The sequence below is a fragment of the Ochotona princeps genome, chromosome 25 (genome assembly GCF_030435755.1).
Source record: "Ochotona princeps isolate mOchPri1 chromosome 25, mOchPri1.hap1, whole genome shotgun sequence".
Taxonomy (NCBI): domain Eukaryota; kingdom Metazoa; phylum Chordata; class Mammalia; order Lagomorpha; family Ochotonidae; genus Ochotona; species Ochotona princeps.
In genome coordinates, this window is record NC_080856.1 from 8079095 (window position 1) to 8101385 (window position 22291).

At 41.7% G+C, this 22291-nt stretch overlaps 1 protein-coding gene across 4 annotated transcripts in view; it reads right to left on the reverse strand.

Annotated features, from left to right (window-relative positions):
• CPED1 (cadherin like and PC-esterase domain containing 1) overlaps positions 1 to 22291 on the reverse strand; it is a 218244-nt gene that overhangs the window by 190242 nt on the left and 5711 nt on the right. For all 4 annotated transcript variants that reach the window (XM_058654878.1, XM_058654879.1, XM_058654877.1 and 1 more), the window contains exon 2: positions 5596 to 5779. In XM_058654878.1, coding sequence (XP_058510861.1) covers positions 5596 to 5779 — 184 coding nt within the window. The remainder of the gene's footprint in view (positions 1 to 5595; positions 5780 to 22291) is intronic.

Genomic DNA, 22291 nt, shown 5'->3' on the forward strand with positions numbered 1-22291 from the left:
TATGTCACGTTTAATATCAATGAGAATACCACTAAGTAGTATCCGTCATGGTATTAACTCTAACCTTTCATGGAAATGTCTGCACTGTGGTGTGCTGTAATGCTAGACGTGCAGTTCCTATTAGAAGGCTGCTATATGAACCAAGAGAAGACTTTCACTGCATTTGCAATACAAAAATGCCGCTCCATATCCATTACATCACTTAGTGCTGGCTACTTACTTCGCTCCTCTTGTTCAGTGGGTTGTGTGGGAAGTTGGAGTGAGGAACTTTGGTGTTCCGGCCTTCCGGAGAGCCAGACTTCTCTTCCTAGTCCACACGCACGCACAGACCCATGGCTAGAACCGAACCAAGTTAGCATTATGATAGTCGCTCAGAGGAACCTCCACTTGGGAGATTTCTATTTTATTTTAGCATTTCTAAATGATTTCAGCATTTCAACTTTATTACAAATCACCGAGTTATTCTGAATGTCCCTTGCTACCAACTTAAAACCTAATTATCTCATTCTCAGACTTTAATCACCAGCTTGGTCTGGGATCGAGTTACATAGAAACAGCCTCTATACAAGTATCAGCAAGTACTTTGTGTAAAGGGACCGACAACAAATATTGGGGACTTCAATGCCACACAGTCCGTATTATCACAAAGAGCTGTGCCTCTGGACACTGAAAGCAGATAAAGGCAAAGCAAAGGGAATGAGTTTTGGCTTTGTCCCAATAAAACTTGATTTACAAAAAAGCACAAAAATAAGTAGATTCGGTCTTTAGAGCAACTTGCCAACTCCTGGTAAAAAAATCAATGTGGCTTTTCAACTTCAACGTGTGGTCTGTGTGTAAAGCCACCAAGTTACAAACAAGGCCCACTTCAAACTACGACTGCAATTTTGCAGTTTTGAGAGTAATTTTGTATTTTTGCATTTCACATGCATTAAAATAAAATCAGAGAGTGTAAGAGGTATTTAGAAATAGACAGAAAATTATAAATGTACACTGGTCTGCATATATAAAAATTCTAATTTAATTTTATGATAAAACTCCAAGTCAGAGTCCCTTAAACTACATATTACTTGAATTTCCCCATCGGCATAGGTCACTATGCAGCAATACACTGATTTACTAAATAACACCTGCATGACAGCAAAGAGAATAACTGAATGCTGCATCCATCTTTTCTTCAGTGAATTACATGCTCTCACAACCTCAGGGATGTAAGAGATATATTTCCAGACCAAAGGACTGTAAGACATAAAATATTGTTTTCATTCCAGTATATTTTGTAAGCCTAAATCTATAAAGATAAATTCTCCTTATAGTGTTCTCAAAATTAATTTAAAGATGGTAAGTTCATTATAAATATCTCTATGGTTATAGATGAATATATATAAATATTTATCTAATTTACTTCAAAGACTGCTACTCCTAAACCCAGCAATCTACCCCTTACAGCAGGGTTTTCCAAACTGGGAGGAGCTTTGTAATGCTTGCATCTTTGCTCCCCCTGTAGAACTGTGGACCTCACGCCAAGACTGCAAAGTAACACAAGCTAACTTCTTTCAGAATTCTGCTGGGACTGGCAGAAGTGATGAACTCCTCACCAGATAGATAAGAAAACTTGGGGCCTGGCACGATAGCGTAGTAGTTAAAGTACCTGCCTTGAACCCACTGGGATCCCATATGGCCGCTGGTTCTAATCCTGGCGGCCCTGCTTCCCAACCAGCTCCCTGCTTGTGGCCTGGCACAGCAGTTGAAGATGGCCCAAAGCCTTGGGACCCTCCACCCATGTGGGAGACCTGGAAGAGCTCCTGGCCCCTGCCTTCAGATTGGTTCAGCTCCAGCTCACTTGGGGAGTGAACCATCAGACAGAAGATCTTCCTCTGTGTCTCTCCTCTGCTCTGTATATCTGACTTTCCAGTAAAAATAAATAAATCTTTAAAAAAAAAAAAGAAAGAAAACTAGGACAGAGAAGTCATTGTTTAATCTTACGCGCACACAGCCAGAGCCTTATAGTAGATCTCAGTACAGCCATCATTTATTCCTGTGTCACCAGAATGAAATTATCCACAGGGGAAAAAAGGTCCATTTTCTAATTTAGGACCCAGCTTGTGTATTTTTCTTTAGGCAGACTAAATTGAACAAAGCCCAATTGATTTTCTTTAAACATATTCCTTTCTTTTTTTTTTTTTTTTTTTTCTTTTTTGGGAAAACAGAGTTACGGAGTGAGAGGGACACAGAGAGAGTGCGTTTGGTTCACTTCCCAAATGGCTAGAACAGCCAGGGCTGGGCCAGATCACATACAAACGCCAGGAGCTTTTTTGGGTCTCGCAGGTGTATGCAGGCACTGGCGGACTGGCGCCATCTTCCCCGCTTCCCCAGGCACACCAGCAGGGAGAGGATGAGGCCGAATGAGGCATACGTTAAATGGGCCTCACGTCACTCTCCTGCAAGTCCCTCCCCTACGCCGATCAGCTGAAGAAAGTTAAGTTCAAATGTGTTAATACAGCTTCATTTTCCGATAATATACACACAGTAACATAACCAGGGAAAGAATAAACCCTATAAAATTCACATTTCAAGAAGATCTTTCTTCATTAATCACCTCAATGCAAGCATAATTTGGAGATTAAAGGTACAACCATGGAAAATAAGTGGCAACTTTTTAAAAATGTCTATTTTTCTGTGGCAGATAATCAAGAAAATGTCAGATTATAATCACAGAACTTAACTTATTCCGAGTGTTCAATATACATTGCTCTTACACTGAAAACTATAAAATCAAATGAAAAATCCAAAAATGACTTTTCCATACTCCCACAACTGTGGATTACTACCCTTTCTTGAGGCTCTCCCAGGAATAATATCTTAGGATACAGAGTTCACGGACGTCAAGAAGGAGGTAGGAGATCAACGTATTGAAAGGTGTGGAGAGTGTGGGAGAAGGGACCCAGTGGACATGTATCCTGACAGGTCCTGGTGACGCCACATCGTCCTCACCTTCCGCCTCAGGGCCAGCTGTTCTGTGGCCACACGCTGCCCCGCACTTCCTACAAAACAATCCACTTGCTACAAAACAATCCTCCTTTTTCTTGCAAAACAGACCCAGGGACATCAAGAGAGACGGGAGATAGAATCCATCTGTTTTGCAGCTGAGGAAAATTGAAATTGAAAACTGAAATTGAAGTTGCATGTGCAGATCATCTACACTGTCCTGTGAAAAGTAACATGAAATGGGTAGAAAAGTAACATGAAATGGGTAGGAGAAAAAAAAAAAAAAGGAAGCGGAGCTCAAATGGCACCGTGCGGTGGTTACACCATCACCCTGTGCAGCACTGACACGACAGACTCAGCATTTTGTCTTCATTTCATATTGTTAGTTATTTAAAAAGACTGGAGAGTTCTAGTTCATACGATATTACTATATTATTACGCGCAGCTAATTCCCACAACCTGGTTCTTTACCGTGAGCTGAAACACACCAGACGCAACGAGGTATCTTAGGAGGTTTATTCCAACGGGGCAGGAACGGGTAGAGGTGGTGAAAATCAGGAGAAAAGGGAAAAAGGAAGCACCTGGGGCCTTTTTATGCAGGTGGGCCCGCAAGGTGTGGGGGGGCGGGGATTGGGAGGTCTTGGGGGCAGGCCCCAGGGGATTAGTGCCTGGGGATGATTGGTGAGTGGGCGGGGCTGGGGGAGGGGCTGGAAGATGGGAGGTGGGATTCAGGTGGCATGCCAGGTTACATCCGATTGGTGGATAGCCAGGCCGGCGCGAACTTCATGAGCTGTGAGGAAGAAGAAATGGCACCGGGTCCAGGGAAGGATATTGGAATAACCCCTTAAACATATCAACAGCTATTCCGGTAAATTCTGACAATATTGCTTACACATGTTGCAGAACTTTAGACTGGTATCTCTTGGTAGAGCCAGCCCCAGCAAAACTGTGAGGTTGGCAACTTTGTCGGCAGCTCTACATGACACTGCAGTCCTCACATTCCTTTGTGTTTTTCTCATTTGCTCCTAGAAGCTTGGAGTTTTCAATTTCCATACTACCATGCTGTGAACACTTACAGATATCCTTTCTTCTCAACAAAGCACATCTTCCTGGTTCTAGTCCCTCCCAGCTATGCCTTCTATGTAATTTCACTGCCAGGATGGCACAGGGGGACCATGACTCAGCAAGCCCCAGTCTTCTCAGAAACGTCTCCCTGACTTGGTTCTATTCCTCAACAGAAATCAAGAGGGCATCCAACTGCCAAAGAAATGCTACCATGATGCAAGAGTATATGGGATGGTACTGTGTCCCCAGGATCCCAAAGGAAAACAACTCAAAGCCACTCATTCAAATGACTCCTCTCCTCTCCCTTTGAATAAGTGGGGAAATACATGTGTTATCAAAGACAAAGACATCAGCTGTGCTCTGTGCGTGGCTCTCATGATGATCAGTGGTGCAGGACAATGGGACACTGAGGCAACAAGAGGACAGGGAGGCAGAGAGGCGGGAGGAAAGTGTGTCACACTGCTGAAGACACTATTGGTTGGGTTTGAGGCCTGGCCCTGATGCAGATTCTAGTCCCTGCTCATATACCTATGGGGAGGAAGTAGTGATGAATCAAGTTTTTGGTCCCTGAAACCCCTACGGAAGATCTGGACTGAGTGTCCTCCTCTCAGTCCCCAGCCTAAGTTAACCTCACCTAGCCCAGCCTGAATGTTGTGGGCATTTGGGGAGTGGATGGATGGAAAGTTCTCTCTCTCTCTCTCTCTCTCTCTCTTTCAGTCCTCTCTCTTTGCCTTTCAAATAGTCAAAATACATAAAAAGTTTTAAAGAGAAAGAAAATAGATTGTGAGAGCTGGGGCATGAGTCTTTCTGTCGAGTCCTCTCATCAGGTGTAAGATACATAGTGAATCACTTCATCTGCCAGGAATCTTAAGAGGAAATTAATATTTCGTGCTCTTAGGGCATCTGGGGGCAACAGAGAGTGAAATGAGGTCACAGAAATAGAGCAGAGCAGAGAGCCTCTCACAGGGTCAGCTGCTCAAGAAACGCTGGCTATTATCACCGTTGCCTTTTGGCCCCCATTATCGACTCAACTTTCTTTCCAAATAACTTGTTTTAAAACTTGTCTCCTACTTTCTTATTCAAATGATAGAAATAAAAGTACTCAAGGAGAAATGGTGTAAATGATAAATATCATACTTCCTTGGTATTCAGAGCCGATCTCAAATCACATTTAAACTGGCTTCTCAAAACAATTTCCAGCACTTTCTAGATGCAGTCAGATGAAGTGGCAATTTTCTTAAAATATGGAGCAGTTTGGTTCTGGGCAGAGCATGTATTCAGGCTCATGAACATAAACATGTTTTATACAGCACTTAAGCATGAACTATGCAACTCCAAAATGCTACAAAAATAAAAACAAAATAATTCCAAGAATAAAGAGATAGAGCTAAAGGAAAATGGGGAGGAAGATTTTTAAAAAGAGTTTTCTGTGATCTGAAAGAGAAAGTGATGGATAGGAACATGGTTTTGTGAAGATTTTTAGTGATGCCAGCAGCACACTGTTGCACACGTCATACAGCTTGTATGATTCTTTCTTTCTCTAACCTTGGTGGAGCAGCCCGAGCCCCAGGCCGGCAGGGAACTTGGCTTCAGCAGAGACGGCTGTGTAGCCATGCTGGGTGAGGATGTGCTGGTAGACCTGCAGCTCCCGTTGGTTGTAGGATGGAGGCCTGTAGAGCATGGCCCTCCTGCCACGACTGCCAAAATGTGCCTCAATAGCCTCTTGGATCTAAGAAAAGAAAGAGGGCATAAATATTCAAGAGAAAAAAAAAATAGTAGGGTTTCCTTGAAGGACATGATTAATGCAAATCCAGCACCATTCACAAAACAATTCTTCACATTTTTCTCCAAAAATGAAAGATGCTCTCCAAGACTGACAAGGACAAACGCTACCTCACAAGCAAGAGCTGAAGGTGAGCTGCATCGTTCTCACTGTTCCAGAGAGGGAGATGAACATTTTACACCACTCCAACAGACAGCTCCTTCCTTAGGTGAACACTGCTGGCTGGAAATCTCAGTGAAGAGCAATGTCTTCCATCTGCGTTGTGCTTTGGTTGTGTATTTGTTGCAGCTGCATTAACTGTTAATCGCTATTCTAGGTAAACAGACCCAGAAAGAACGACCTTTGTGCTGGAAGGATGTGGTCCCAAGGGTGGAGTCAGGAAGCACGGGCACTCTCTGGAGATCTACCATTAGGGCGCAACACAACTGACAGGCCTTCCAGAGTGAGAAGGTGGCAGCCACTGAAGTATTCTAGCTTACTCTTCACTAGCTTTCTGCTCCCCACATAAATATTCCTCTTTACAATAATAAAGCAAAAGAAATTTCTGAATTGAGAAACAGAAAGAAACCTGGAATTTACATTTACTACAAAGCTTAATGGATGATCTTGTATTTCTTTTCTGAGAGTTTTTTTTCGAGTTTATTTATCTGAAAATCAGTGACACAAAGAGAGAAACATTTCCCATCTCTTGACTCGCTCCCCAGATTGCCTCAGTGGCCCAGCTGGACCAGTGTGAAACCAGAACTGTGGAACTCCATTTGGATCTGCCATGTGAGTAGCAGGGACACACTTAGGCCATCTTCCGCTGCTTTCTCAGATACTTAGCAGGGAGCTGAATTGGAAGCGGAGCAGCTGGATTTCCCACCAAACCTGCTGCTCCACAAAGTAGGGTTCAAATTCAAGATTAAGCCTTGAGAAAGTAAAGATGCTTTTTATTCCTAGAAATCAGGCAAACTGGGAGGATTCTGAAGATGTGGAAGTGAAGGAGAAGGTGTGGGAATCCAAGGGGGAGCTGGTGAAACACAACATTGGGAATTCACGTTACTCATACTAACAGTTTTGGAACAGATTGTCCCTTTTATTGGGTATATAACACAGCAAGTACCACGCCTGGTCAATGCTTCAATGTCTTATTTCCTGCTATAGATAAAAATTGATTTCCATATCTTCATTAAGGAACACAAGTGCTCAGACTGAAGTCCTGTCTTCCTCCTCTGGCCGTAACACATCTTCATCATTTCTGTTCTGGATGTCCAACCTGCCCCTCCATCTGTTCCTGGGTCGTCCACCTGCAGTCCCTTTCACTCTAGATCACTCCTCAGTATTCAAACATCATCTCTCTCAGAAAGTTTTCACTGCAATGCATTGCTCATGAGCATTTATTTGTGAAAGGAAAGTGTCTTTCCCTCAAGGCTCCTCCCTAACAGCCAGGCCCGCGTTGCTTGCATGTACCCCTCATATCTGTCCCTATACACAGCACATGCTTCAAAGAACTGGGCATTTAGCGATCTAATCAACTATAGAGTTCTACCAAAGTCTTTGAAAAATATGTATGAAAAGCAAAAAGTCATTTAGATTGTGAATTTCTTGAGAGCAGGATCCAAATCCTATTTTGCTATCTGAAAATTAACAGACCAGGTCCAGTGTGGTGCAGGATAAAAACGTTGGAGCCACCAGCACTCTTCATATGACCTTCAATAATTCCTTCCTTGTCAGATGGCTAAAAGACTAGAGAGTTAGCATCTGTACAGTGCCTGGAACCATGCCTGTCACATATGAAGCCTTATGTACGCGGTTTTTAAATAATAATATCTCATAAAAAGCCATAGGTCAGGAAAATGGTTTCTGAGTTTGAGCTCTGCCTGGCACCTAGTAACACTGATGCTTACTACATGTGTGATAACTGTCACAGGAAGTTATTACACACTAGCTAAGCACATCTTTTGTACATGGTGCTTTGGAAAATAGATAATTGATTTGGTCATTGCTCTTGTTACAGGATATTACAATTTATTCATAAGGAGTCTGTTTAAACCCAAGTATTGACCTACAAATTTTGGACAGGATCTCTGAGCAAATGCGGCAATTAGTTCTAATGATAAATTTATAAGAGGGATTTGAAAACAAAGACAGGTTGAGTTTTGGAGACAAGTAGCCCATTCAGGCCAAAGTAAACAAACAAATCCCGAGGTGAATGGGAAGGACAGATGTTTCCAAATATAATGATGTCACGCAAGCAAAACGTGTAGTATCCAGAACTCTCTTCTCGGCTATTTTCTTGCCAGCCACAGGAGGCTCCTCTCTGTTCCAACTGGCTTGAGTATAGCAGGAATTTTGCATCAGAAGAGTGAGTTCTAAAACTTTCAGTTATTTTGAAAGATAACATGCTCTCTTACCCCCTTCAACCAGGATCAAATTACGCAGGAGCAACGTCTGGTATCACTGAGATAGGGCATGTTCTAAATACACTAAAATTACTGACTGTGTTTTTAAATAACCTTTAAAGCACGGGTTGAAATTTTAACTCATATCTCAGGCTGCAGGGAATAAATAGGAAATGAGCTTATTACGAAAATTACCTTGTATTATCCTGTAACACAAACTGCCCCGTCCTTGTAATATTTATAACACACTGTATCAGCAGAATGGCCCAATACCAAAGGACAAGAACAGTTTTAGCCAGTCCTACAACAGGTGCACATCCTGCGTAAGTGAAATGAAAACTGTGTGAACAATGATGTCGACTGTACCAGCAAACGCAGGATTACCAAAGGCCAAGAACACTGCTTCTGGAAATAAGATTCTCTGATTGCTCCTACAATTTTGAAGATTTATTGTTGGTGGAAGAATATGTTTCACCTGAACACTAGTACACTTGACACTTTCAATGCTGTTGAGCAGAACTTAGAAGAAAACAGTAAGTGTTGAGGGACAAAAACACTATGAACTTTCAAGTCACTCATCTCTTTCCCTTCTTTAGAGAGACTTGCAAAATATTTCTTGAGTAATTGCTCTGTTAAACTACATGAAATTTGTGTTCTTCTTAACTGGCACATAAAAAGTTGTGCTTTTTATGGAGTACCATGTGATGTTTCTATACAGCATGCAGTGTTCAATCAGAAGAAACGCATCTATCCCTAAAAAAATTTAGTGTTTAATGATAACACATTCAAATAATTTATTTCAGTTTTTATATTTATAAAGAAATACGAAGTACATTTTCTTTATTGATTGTTCGCCTGCTTTGCAAGAAAACACTAAAACCAACTCCTCTGAGTTAGTGTCCACTGAGCGACCCTTCCCCATTCCTTCTTCCCATAACACTCTACAACCTCAGGTATGCAGCATTCTATTTGTAGCTTCTACGTGAGTGAGCTTTTCAGGCTCCACATGAGTGAGACAGTGCAGCACTTGTGTTTCTTCACTGTTTAAATCTAATCCATTAATTAGCCTATTTATTTATTTGAAAGTCATTGTTGCAGAGAGAAAGAGAATCTTTCCTCCTCTGGTTCACTGTCCAGATGACTGTAACGATTACAACTGGGCCAAAGTCTCCCACCTGGGTGTCAGGCTGCAGGTATTTAAGCCATTCCCCATTGCTTTCTCCAGGCTGTTGGCAGAAAGCCGGATCATAAGAGGAGCAGCTGGGACTTGAACCAGTGCCTAGATGGGATGCCAACATCGCAGGTGGCAGCTTTACTCACTAGGCCAGTCCCAGTACTTATCTTTTCAAACCTGGAATATTTCACTTAATATAAAAACTTCCAGTTCTAATAAGTTGCTACGAACAAGATTTTAGTATACACACACACACACACACCGCATTTTCTTTGTCATCCATGTAGTGACAAACACTTAAGTTGTTTCCAGTCCTTTCCTATTCTGAATTGAGTTGGCAATAAACATGAGGAATCTCTTTGACAAACAGACTTTAGCGCCCTGCCTCCATTTTCTTTGGGTACCCCAGTGATGGACCTGCTGGATCATGTGGTAGTACTATTTGCTGTCTTTCAGAAACCTCCATGTTGCGTTCTGCCATGACTGTTCACTTCCATTCCGCCAGCAGTGCATGAGGAGTCTGTCTTCTCTGCATCCTCTCCAGCATTCGTTGTCTTGCGTCTTTCTGATAACGGCCAAGCACCTAGGGTGAGGTGGTATCCCACTATGGTTTTGCTTTACAGGACCTGATGACTGGTGATGCCAAGCATCATTTCTTGAAACTCTTGAACATTTATTTGTATTCCTTTAAGAAATGTCTATTTAAATTTCTTGTCTCCTTTTAATAGGATTATTTGGCTTTGGCTATTGAATTGCTTCAGTTCTCATATGAAAGTTATTTTATAACTGAACAGTATTATTTTTATTGAACAGAATTCCAAATGAGAAGTTTTTATATCACATAAAACAAAGAATAGATGGTTAAATAAACTACTAGACATGTCAGATACAGTGACACAGTTCAGAATGAGAGAAGGATTAGAAATCACACTGAATTTGAATTTGAATGTGAATTCTGGCTGTGTCACTTGCTTACTTCATCCACCGGGGCAGGTTATGGAATTCATTCACATAGTTTGTTCATGTAGAGCATCAAAATAACACATTTTTTTTCTCACCAGGGCAAAATGGAAATTAAGTGAATTTTTGATATGAAAATATCTAACAATGTCTCTCCATTATCTCTAAGATACCTCCAACATCTCTTAAGGAGTATTCTTAGATTGCGTGAGTGTACGTGTCTTTTCCTTCAATGTGTCAGTCTTTACCATACATACTACCATGGAAGACTGAGAATAAACTGTGGTTCATTTGTTAAGAAATTTATCTCATGGCTGGGTATTTGCTCTAGCAGTTTTGATGTCAGTTAAGACCCTGTAATACATATCAGAGAGCTAGGGTTTGAGTCCCAGCTCTGGCACCTGATGACAGCTTCCTGCTAATACCAACCCTAAGAGGCATCAGCAGCAGCTCAAGTGTTTGAATTCCACCACCCATGTGGAAGATCTGTATTATGTTTCTAATCCGGTTTGGCTTGGTCAGTCCTGGTCATTGCAAATATTCCAAGAGAGAGCCAATGGGGAGCAGCATGTATGTTCTTTCTCTTTCCCTCCCATGAATATAAAACAATTATAATCAAGGTCATAAAATAAATCCATACATTAATTATAATTAATTCATTACAATAAATTCATATCAATAGTAATGACAAAACAAAATATCTGAGCAAAATTTTACAGCAAAAATTGAATAAAGAATTTCATTATAAAAGTACTGCATTTCTGATATACTGTTAAAAAGTCTTTGCCAAGATTTACCTTGAAACCAAGAAATATAGTATGGACGAAAAATAAAACTTGGTTTTCTCCAAATGACAAAAAGATCTTTCCAGGATTTATTCAAGTGACTATGTTTATGACATCTTTTGATGCTCAAATACAAATCATATGGGAGACTTTTGGAGGTGTGTCATATATGACACAAAGTTAAATTGCCTTCCTGGTCCAGCTTTTTGACACCTTAGAAATATTACAGAGTCTATCAGAGTGAATTATGCTTTAATTTTCCCAGTGTAAGAATAAAATACAAGTCTCTTTCCCTACTGGTAAAATGTACACTTACTTTAGAAAATGCAAAAAAAGAAAACGGAAGGAGTTTCTTAGGATACATACCATACACATTTTCTGCTTAAAAATTATCTTACAATTGTAGCATAGTTTAGGGACCCCAGGTTCTTGGAGACGCAGGAAAGGCTTGTTGGAGTGTCACTGCCCAATGGAGCCTTAGCAAACTCTGTCTGCATCCTACAGCTGACCATATGAATTGAATATCAAGTCCATCATACAATGGTCACATAGTTCTCAAAACTATCCCTTGTTGCTGGCACAACTGCTCTCCCAATCTGTTCATTTGGATGACCCTAATCCTCCAAAACTCAATAGCAGGAAAACTGGCCCTACGGTTTCAAGTAACCAATAGAAAAACAAAAGTTATAAAGTTGTTATATCAAAAATATATCCCCTAAGAGTAGGCACTGAGGCACAGTGGTTTAAGCTGCTTAGAACACCTGTTTCCCACACTGGAGGGCCTGGTTCAAGTCCCCATTACTCAGTGCTCCAGGATCAGCTTCCTGCTAAGGTGTTTGGGAATCAGTAGATGACAGTGAAAATACTTGGGTTTCTAATATCCATTTGGGAGATGTGAATAGAGCTCCTGGATCCTGGCTTGAGTCTGTCCTCATCTGGACTATTGCAGGCATCCTGAGCGTGACCTAGCATGGAGAAGCTTGTTTCTCACTTCTCTCTCTTTTTTTCTCTCCTATTCTCCTTTTTTCTTTGTCACTCTGCCTTTCGAATAAATAAATACTTTAAAAATCCCAATAAAACTTTGATAAAATAATACCTACTTAGGCTTCACCAAAACTCATCATGAGCTGTCCTCTGACTGCTTCTTTCATTGGCGTTCTTCACAATGTATAATTATACATTATTTGTTTGATGTCTGCCTATCCCACCACTCTGCTCCACTGGATCCTTAATCAATCTTGCATGTGTGGTTTGCTGCTGGGTTCAAAACAAGAAAGAGTGGATGAATGAATGAATGAATGGATACATGAATATAAAACACGTGTTCAATATTTATAAATCCAAGACTTTCCTTTACTTATTTTACTTTTGATAAGTTGAAAAGAACCTGCCAGAAAAATCTCAGTGGAGAGTTGGACACCTACATCTCATGTCATAAAATATCCATGATCTATCCATTCCCAAAAACTCTTCTGCTTCGTTTCAACCATCCATTCCAGTGGTCCCCAAAACAGGCCCGTTTCTAAAATTATAAAAGCAGATATTCCAATCTCTGACAAAACTCACAAGTTTCCTGCTGTTTTTATTTCCAATGTGTCAGTTCTCCAAGTCTTTCCTCATAACCCTAACCACCTGCTAGCCTTCTGGTTCTTCACCTTCTCTCTCTGAAACTCAGATTCCATGGTCCGACAGCCTAAGGACTCTACAGAGCGCACTGAATTCTCTCGCTCTACAGTGCTTTCATGGCATCCACGTGGCAAACAGCCCAACATGGAAGAGCTGTGAATCTACTGCAAGCAGGGCAGGCAGGCCTGTACTTTCACCCAGCCAACAGGCCTCAAGGAAACTCACAAAAAATAAACAACAGGAGATGATGAACTATGATAAGCCAGGAAAACAGGGAGAAAGAGGGTGATGTGTAAGCAATGTGCCTGGGACATGGGGAGCTGCTGAAGGAAAGTGTCCCACTTCAGAGAATCCTGCTGCTAGTCAGTTCTTTCTCACACTTTGTTCAGCTACCTCCACATTTCTGCAGGTAAGAAAAATCAACACAAATCGAAGGAAGTGCACTGAGCTGCACAGCCTGTTTTCTGGACACCCTGGAGCCTGGCCCTACGATGACTTACATTTCCTCTTCTCATTTTCAGAGAAAGAACCTGTCCTATCAATAGCTAATCCCTAAATGCCTTATTATTTTTTTTCATGATACAGTGCCACAGGCTCAGGGATTTCCCCGTCCACCTTCCCATCCCCCTCTCCCCACTCATTTCCCCTATATTGTCACAATAGTATAGTCCTTCAACAACAGTCACAAGTTCATCATGTCACAACATTGTAGGATTAGACAATGGTAGAGTCCAGGATCCTATTGTCAAGATACATTTAGCAGTTTCATTGAGAGTAGAGATGCATACCACAATGTATCTTCACTTCTCGGTAAGCTAGTCTCCATTATACAGTTCCTCTAGATGAATATATGTGTATACATGTTCTCTCCCATACTCCAAACTCTCCTTTCTCCCAGGTAACAAGCTTCTTCCCTTTTTCCATTTGAACCTCCCTAATCTCTGAGAACTTTTCTATCTTTGAGCAACCGCTCCTGGATCACGTTTCTCCTGTGTGCTTGTTCGCACTTCTGCTTTTGCTCTCGCTTCCTCTCCTGGTTCTTCCTCATCATTCATTTGTTCATCCATTTACCTATTTAATATCTTTGAGCATTTTCCATGTGATAGCATGGTCTTAGACTTTGGGGAGTGCAAGAGTGAAGAAAGCTGGCTTGTGTTATAGCTCTAAGTGAGTTTACTGTTTGGCAAACAAAGAATGAAGAATTAATGAAATCTCGCAATGCGATTGCCTTTGGAGATACGAGTTCTGGTCTGTTTGATTCAGATTTCTTTCAGATGCCCTGGTACTGTTGTTTATTGTGAATACGGTGTGTGAAAGACAACAAGAGAATAAAAATAATTCTTTAAGCCGAAAAGAAGACAGAAAGAACAGAAGGCAGGTGATTTTCCTCTGGAGTCCAGGGCCTCTAGCCACTTGCCCACCCCACGTTTGCATAGTTGTTGGAGACCATCTCTGTTCCCACTGAAATGTTCCTCCACTTCAAGGAATCTGCCATAGCTCCCTTCCACACTTGACTGCTAATTTTTTTTCCCTAGTTGTTTTAAAGGTCATATAAAACATCATTTTCAGCCTCCTCTGGAGAGTTTTCCTCTAACTAATTCAAGACTCCTTTTCCTGAGAGGCCACCCACGAGGCACAGCTGTGGGCCATCAGTATATGCTTTACTGGAGCTTTCCAGACATGACAAAGACCCAGCTGAGATTGTAAAAACACAAATAGCTGGGATATGCTGGTTTCGATGACTTCCTTCAAGATAACAAAAGAAAAAAAAATAAGCTAAACATGAAATGAGACAGTCCGGAGACACTATCCTTTGCTTTTATTCTTGGCATAACTAATGTTGCTCCCTGCTTTGGAACAAATCAGAATCTCTTCCAGGGGCCTCTCTGACCTCGGCTCTGTCCATCTGCCTTCCTCTGTTTACACTCTACTCTGTCCCTTCTTCCTCAGGCCCTGACACAGAGCTTAACAAGAGGAAAAGACTGTTTTGTTCCCATCCACAAGCCCTGATCAGTGTTTCAGAGTAAATGCCTCCAGCAGGCACTTTGAAGCTCCTTACTGCCTTCAGAACCTTATCACAGTGGTAGCAATAAATGACATTTGTAAAGAAGAAAATACAGAACTGACAATCCACAAACATTACATAGCAAGCAGAAGACAAGGAGAGAACTTGTTCTTTTGAATCATGTTAAAATACTAGCAAGTCTCTGACCCCCAATGTCTAAACAATCAGTTAATTCATCAATTCAGCCTTAAAATAGCAAGTCGTACAAAGACAATATAATAGAGAGGAAAGAGCACTGCAGCCATCACAACAATATTAATACCTACATCTTACCAAACACTGTCTTAGACATCCAACTCAGAATTCAAGGCTTCTCCAGCTACACCCTCCATCATTCTGAATCCTGCCCCCCTCTCCTTCCCGCCACACACTCATTATTCACTGTACTACTGGAGTTTCTCTTGAACTTTTCTTTTGTCATCTGCAAACAAGTACTGAGACTATACAAATCAAACAAAACTTGGCTCCCAAAAATCTTATTACATCAATAATTGGAGGACAAAGGGTACAGAGCTGATCTAGCTATGGTGTCTGTGAAGCGGACACGGCCGAAGGTCTTTGGGTCATCAGGGCTTGCCCTCAGAAGGTGGCTCTCCCCAGATGGTTGGTTACTTGATTGAGTCTGCTCCTAGAGACTCTCTCTACCTCTTGACCCACCGTGTGATCATTCCTCCACCAGCCTGCCAGCCTGCCAACTCCGCAGATGCTGAACCAATGAAGCTGCCCAATCTTGAATTATGAACCTCCAAGTTGGAAGCCAAAATAAGCTTTGCCTTCCCAAGAAACTCAAGTATTTTAGTTAATGTAATGAAAAACTAGCACAGACAATATCCCTCTTATTTTTCATGAACTGTAGTAATGGCAGGAGAAATCAGACAAAAGCATTAATTTATACACACATACATGGCCCCTCTCTAACACCTGGTGTTGTAAAGTGTCTCATGGTGCTGTAAAGAGATTGTTGGATAAAACAATTTCTTGCAAAATTAAAATATGTTCAACAACTATAAAATTTTTATCATATGACTTTGTAGGGGTTCTGTTAATTAAAAACAGTATGAAAAGATAGTGCTTTATATTAGGGATATTAAGGCCCAAGAAGTTAATCAGTGAATCACCACCTCTACTTTGCTTCTCTAACCAAAGTGTACAACAGGGATTATACCGAAAAGCTAGAAGGCCTGGTGGTTATTACACCCACATCCCAAACAAGCCCTAGCTTCTTCCCCAGACCCAGCTCCTCACTTCAGCCTCCTTTCAATGCAGACCTCAAAGCACAAGTGCTGATGGCTCAAGTGACTGCATCTCTGCCACCTTCGTGAAGGACCTGGATGGAATTCTTAGCTCTGGATACTGTCTCTGGTCTTACAGCATTTAGGGAGTGAGATGGCAGACAGGAGCTTTCTCTCTCTCTCTCTCTCCCTCCCTCTGTCTCCCTTTCAAAAATCAAAGTGTTATAACAAACATAATTATCAAAAAAGGGCACTGATGCCATGTATACAATGACCAGCCTTCTTGGGTTCGAAAACCAGACAAGAAAATACATGATTTGTTAATTGCACAACTATGCATGATTTAATATTATTTTTTGTTACAAGATCTATAACTAAATTCTCACATGAGGATTTAAAAACATTTTATCAGACATTGTATTCTTTGTTTATGGCTTAGAAAATATGGTTATCACTATTCATTTATTCAATCCCTGAATTCCCCACTGTGATTTACTAGTTTAACTCTCATCCCCTTCTCTCCCCTCCCCAAATTACAAACTTTGATGTTCATCCCCCTAACACCCATCCTGCCCAGCTATGACCCAAAGTGTCCTTTGAGCTCTGCTGTTCTCTTCACTTCCCCTCTGTACACACAGACCCTAAGGTTTGGCAGTGATTGCCATTGGAGAACCCGTGGCAACCAGCCCACAATCTCTGGCACCAGAGCAAACATGTTCTCTTCTGGTCAGAGATCAGCCTAACGAAACACCTGCCGGATGTAAGGATAGAATTCAGGCACTAAGTTGAGGATTAAGAGACTCTCCAGTCACTGTCCCCAAGAGAGCAGGATAAGTTCCTGAACTACTTCAAATGTTTACTGTTTTCAATCCCAAGAACATAGTGTCTCCAACTCTTGCTTTCCCCCCTTAGCATTCAAACCCATGCAGCAACCAGTTTATCAGGATTCCTACCAGAAATTGGGGCTTGCATGAACGGCACAGTTTCTTGAAGACAGATATCCAGCACATCCCACACTGGCAGTTCTACAGTGCCAGGAGCTAAGATCAGCTCTAGTTCTTGTTGAATGAAGGGCTTACAGGTTACGGATACTCTTCAGACATAACCAGAGAAAGGCTGCTTCTCCTATCCATGCATTGGAACCAAAGCATTAAGAAAAGTAATTCACAATAGCTAAGATATTGAATCAACCCAGATGTCCATCAACAAATGACTAGATAAGGAAAATGTAGTACATATATATTATGGAATACTACTCAGCCACAAAAAAGAACAACCCCTTGTCTTTTGCAACTGGAATCATTATGCTTAGTGAAATAAGCCAGTCCGAAAAAGACAAATAACATATGTGTTCCCTAGATCTGTGGTAACTAATACACAGAGTCCCAAAAGAAAGGCCAACAATCTGGCTTTGATTATTTTTTACAATCTTTGTACATACTCCTGAGCTACAATGCAGTTTTTCTAATTGTCTAATTGCCATGTGTTGATATTTTTAACTAATGGAGTGCTTAGCCTTTGATTGAGAAGTGAAATTATGCCATTGTAAAAATTGGGGGGCCCGGCGGCGTGGCCTAGCGGCTGAAGTCCTCGCCTTGAAAGCCCCAGGATCCCATACGGACGCCGGTTCTAATCCCGGCAGCTCCACTTCCCATCCAGCTCCCTGCTTGTGGCCTGGGAAGACAGTTGAGGACGGCCCAATGCATTGGGACCCTGCACCCGCGTGGGAGACCCGGAAGAGGTTCCTGGTTCCCGGCATCGGATCGGCGTGCATCGGCCCGTTGCGGTCACTTGGGGAGTGAATCATCGGACGGAAGATCTTCCTCTCTGTCTCTCCTCCTCTGTGTATATCTGGCTGTAATAAAATGAATAAATCTTTAAAAAAAAAAATTGGCGGGGGGGGGAAGAAAGGAACAGGGTAGGTGGGAAATGTGATTGGGAGGGAGAGAAGGGGATCATTAAATCTGTAATACGAAATATGTGAAATTTGCTCACTTTGTATGAGTAAATAATTTTTTAAAAGTAAAAAGAGAGGACAAGGTTAAATATTCAGGCACCACCCTCCATAGGAAGGAAGATCAAATTTCCTTAACACACATTTTCACTCTTTGCAGCTTTTCCTATCATACCTGCAGTTTGGTGGACAATGTTAAAGAATAGTTCAAAAACTTTATGGAATTTTTGTTGCAAACGTTTCTTTATAATATGCAAGACCCATAAACTTGCTGACGGTCTCTGGTATACAACATCAGCTGTCCTTGAACGCCACCCTGGGTAACACTTTCTGAACCTAGGAAAACTTCCCTCTGGAAACCCCACCCAGTCTGCCCTGTTCCTCTGCTCACAGAGCCAAATGCTATGTGAAATACATCGTAACACAACCTCATATATTCCTTTCAATATCAGTCACAGACCTTCCCAATTACATACTGATTCTAGAATGTTTAAATATCAGACAGCCAACTTCTTGCTTCCAAAAACAACACTTGGCAGGCAATGGCAGCATCTAAAAATACTGTATCCTAAGCGCTGTTTCTCAGAGGAAGAATGAGATATCACCTAACACTGATGTGAAGTTCTCAAGTCTGTAAACTCTCTAGTACTTCCTTCCCAAGACAGACTTTGCTGTTCAGTGTTTTTCACTTTGTTCTGTGGCTGGCCGGAAGGCAAGGATCGTCCCTAGATGCCCAGTTCATTCTTGAAGGGTTCAGCAGAAACCGTCTCTTTCAGCAGTGACAAGATGGCTGTGTTCCTCCCAGGGAGGGAGAAGGTGAGGTTACCTTTGAAGTGGAGAAGTACCTGGGTTGGGAGAGTGTGTGGCGTTGCTGGAGTTTAAGAATCCAATTGAAAGTAAAAAGAATTCAAGGACTGTTTACCACTACACCGAATACACGCACCACCTTGGTCTGGGGCCCATCTGTGCATTCTTCTCCGATGTTATGTGCCAGGGATTGCATAAACTTGGTATCTGCTCTGACTCAACCTTTTTTTTCATTGTTTGTTTAAACTTTACAGAGCATGGTTACATGATTAAAAAACCAAAAAAAAAAAAAAAACCCACGTGGTTACACTGTTTAGATTTTTGCTAAGGACTGTACAACACAGAATGATGATTCATATTTCCACCTAAATCACAGAAAAGGAGGGTCTTCGGAAGATGTCATTAGTTTGTATTAAAATAGAAAATAAACTTTTAAGTTCCACAGGTGCGTGACATTATGTCATTTTGTCTTTCTGATTCTTTCTTATTTCACTTAATGCAGTGCCTCACCTCCCACACCAGGTTTATTTATGGTGTCGCAGATGGCAGGGGTTCATACTTTTTTTTTTTTTTTTGCTGTACTACATTCCAGTGTGCATGTAAAAAGTTTAATGGAAAAACAGAATTAAAAGATAAAAATTAAAAATATAAACTATTTCTCAACGCAAGATACAGTAAGTGCAAGACACTTATGTAAGCAACAGATTTAACTGTTTAGTCCAACCCAAAAGAACCAAGGCACCAACACTGTAGTACAATGGGCTAAACCACCACTCCTGATGCTGTCATCCCACAGCGCACTGCTAATTCATGTCTTGACGGCTTCACTCCCAAGTCAGCTGCCTGCTGATCTGCCTGAGAGGGTAGCACGTGATGTCCCAAGTACTTTGATCTGTACCACCCATGAAGAAGATTTAAATAATATTTCAGGCTTCTGGCTGCAGCCTGGTGCATCCCTGGGTGCTGTAATAGAGAGAGTGAAACAGCAGATGGGTTGTAGGGGTGTGTGTGTGTGTGTGTGTGTGTCTGTCAATGCCTTTTGAAAAGGAAATCAACCTTCTTTAAAAAGAACTGAGGATGCTGGGAACTTAGCATATTCTTTTTGCATTACTAATTTAAGAAAAATGCCTGCAGGCCTGGGGCAATGACCTAGTGGCTAAATCCTTCACTTGCACATACCTGGTTCCCATGTGGGCACCAGTTCATGTCCTAGATGCTCCGCTTCCCATCCAGCTCCCTACTTGTGGCCTGGGAAAGCAATTGAGGATGGCCCAAAGCCTTGGGACCCTGCACCCACATGGGAGACCCAGAAGAAGCTGCTGGCTTCGGATCATCTCAGCAATGGGAATTGCAGCCGCTTAGGGAGTGAACCAGCGAGTGGAAGGTCTTTTCTCTCTATATCTCCTTCTCTCTGTGTATCTGCCTTTCCAATAAAAAATAAATGTCTTTTTAAAAAAAGAAAACAAATTACTGCCTGTGGAAGACTGTCTTTAATATTACGAAGCAAAAAGAAATCAAATTAAGATTGTCAACTAGACATCTCACAGTGTAATGTCTTGCTAAACTGCTTTTGTTTGTGGAGGAGACGGAGCAGCAGTCTTGTCGTGGTGGGGGACTCTTTAGTAAAGATTTCAAAGGTGATTTTTGTGCTAAAGCTTTGGCAGTCTTCCTCAAAACATGATTTTACTAAACAGATCTTTCACCTTCCAGAAACTCAACAAGTCAAATACCTTGAGAATTCTCTCCTACACCCTCTCTCCCCCAAAATCTGTGGGTTTTTTGTTGTTGTTGTTGTTTTTCATTGTTTTTTTTTCCTCCTAATACTATTCTTCCAAGAAATAACTGGAAGAGATCCCATTGGCTTAAAATTCCGGTGGAGAGTTTGGCGTTTCCTGCAGCTGATCTAGACACAGCAGTTTTCACACTTACGAAGAACCTTTGCTCCACTTTAGTTTTTCAGTCAGGATTTCATAAACTGAATCAAACAAGATCTCTGTACCACAGACTGTCTTTGCTACTGTTAATAATAATGTTAGTCATCGTCAATGAGGGCGTGGCCAAGAGTAACTTTTCCATGCAAGTTAATGTGACTGGTTGGTTGATGCATGCCTCATTTTCAAAATCATCCTGTTTGGGCCTGGCACAGTAGCCTAGCAGCTAAAGTCCTCACCTTGCAAGTGGTAGAATCCCATATAGGTGCTGATTATGTCCCAGTGACCCCGCTTCCCATCCAGCTCACTGCTTGTGTCTTGGGAAAGCAGTCGAGGACAGCTCAGAGCCTTGGGAACCTGCACCCATGTGGGAGATCCAGAAGAAGCTCCTGGCTCCTGGCATCGGACTAGCTCAGCTCCAGCTGTTGAGGCTGCGAGGAGAGTGATCAGTGAACAGAAGATCTTCTTCTCTATCTCTCCTTCTCTCTGTATATCTGACTTACAATAAAAATAAATAGATTTTAAAACAAAACAACAACAACAAAATCATCCTGTTTCTTGTTAAAATGAGTTGCCTATTTATAAACTGCTCATTTCTTTGGAGCACAGATTCCACACACTTTTTACAAGGCATTATCGAGGGCCCAGCGCAGTAGCCTAGTGGCTAAAGTGCTTGCCTTGCATGTGCCAGGATCCCATTTGGGCGCCACTTCTAACCCTGACGGCTCCACTTCCCATCCAGCTCCCGGCTTGTGGTTGAGGACGGTCCATAGCCTTGGGAACCTGCACCCGTGTGGGAGACCCGGAAGAAGCTTGAGGCTCCTGTCTTCGGACTGGTTCAGCTCCAGCCTTTGCGGCCAAATGGGGAGTAAACCATTAGACAGAAGAACTTCTTCTCTATCTCTCTGTATATCTGCCTTTCCAATAAGGACAAATAAATCTTTAAAAAAACATGTTTAAAAAATATATGCATCCTGGAAGATGGGAAAGGAGGAAAAGGATTCTAAGTCATCAAAATAGATCAACTTAATTCAATAATTTGAGCATGAAATTTCAAAAGACAACTGCCTATGAGTTTTGTGCCATTCTAAAGAAGATAGCAAGAAATTGGATATGAAAATGATGAGTAGGAACTAACAACAGACATTACTGATACATACATCAAAGACAAGCATATTGTAAGACAATTAAAGTCTAAAGAACTAAACCTGGGGCTGGCTGCTGCTATTAGGACAGGTGGGAAAGGAACCCTGACAGAATACAGTAAGTTATTCCGTGAAGCCAGAGGGTAAAACTGTCGTGTCCCAGAACTCGACACGGGACTTTTAAGGAAGACTGTTTGCCAAATAGTGCACGATGCTTCAGAGAAAAGGGGCCACAGATCAAAAACAGATCACCTGGTTTGACACAGAGGTCCTCAAAGAGAAGTTTCAGCAGTGAAGACCAATTGCAAAGGATACTAAATGAAAAGGGGTGACCAAAAAGGACACAGGAGGAGAGCCATTGGCTCTGCCAGCAGTGGACAGTACGGAATCTGTTA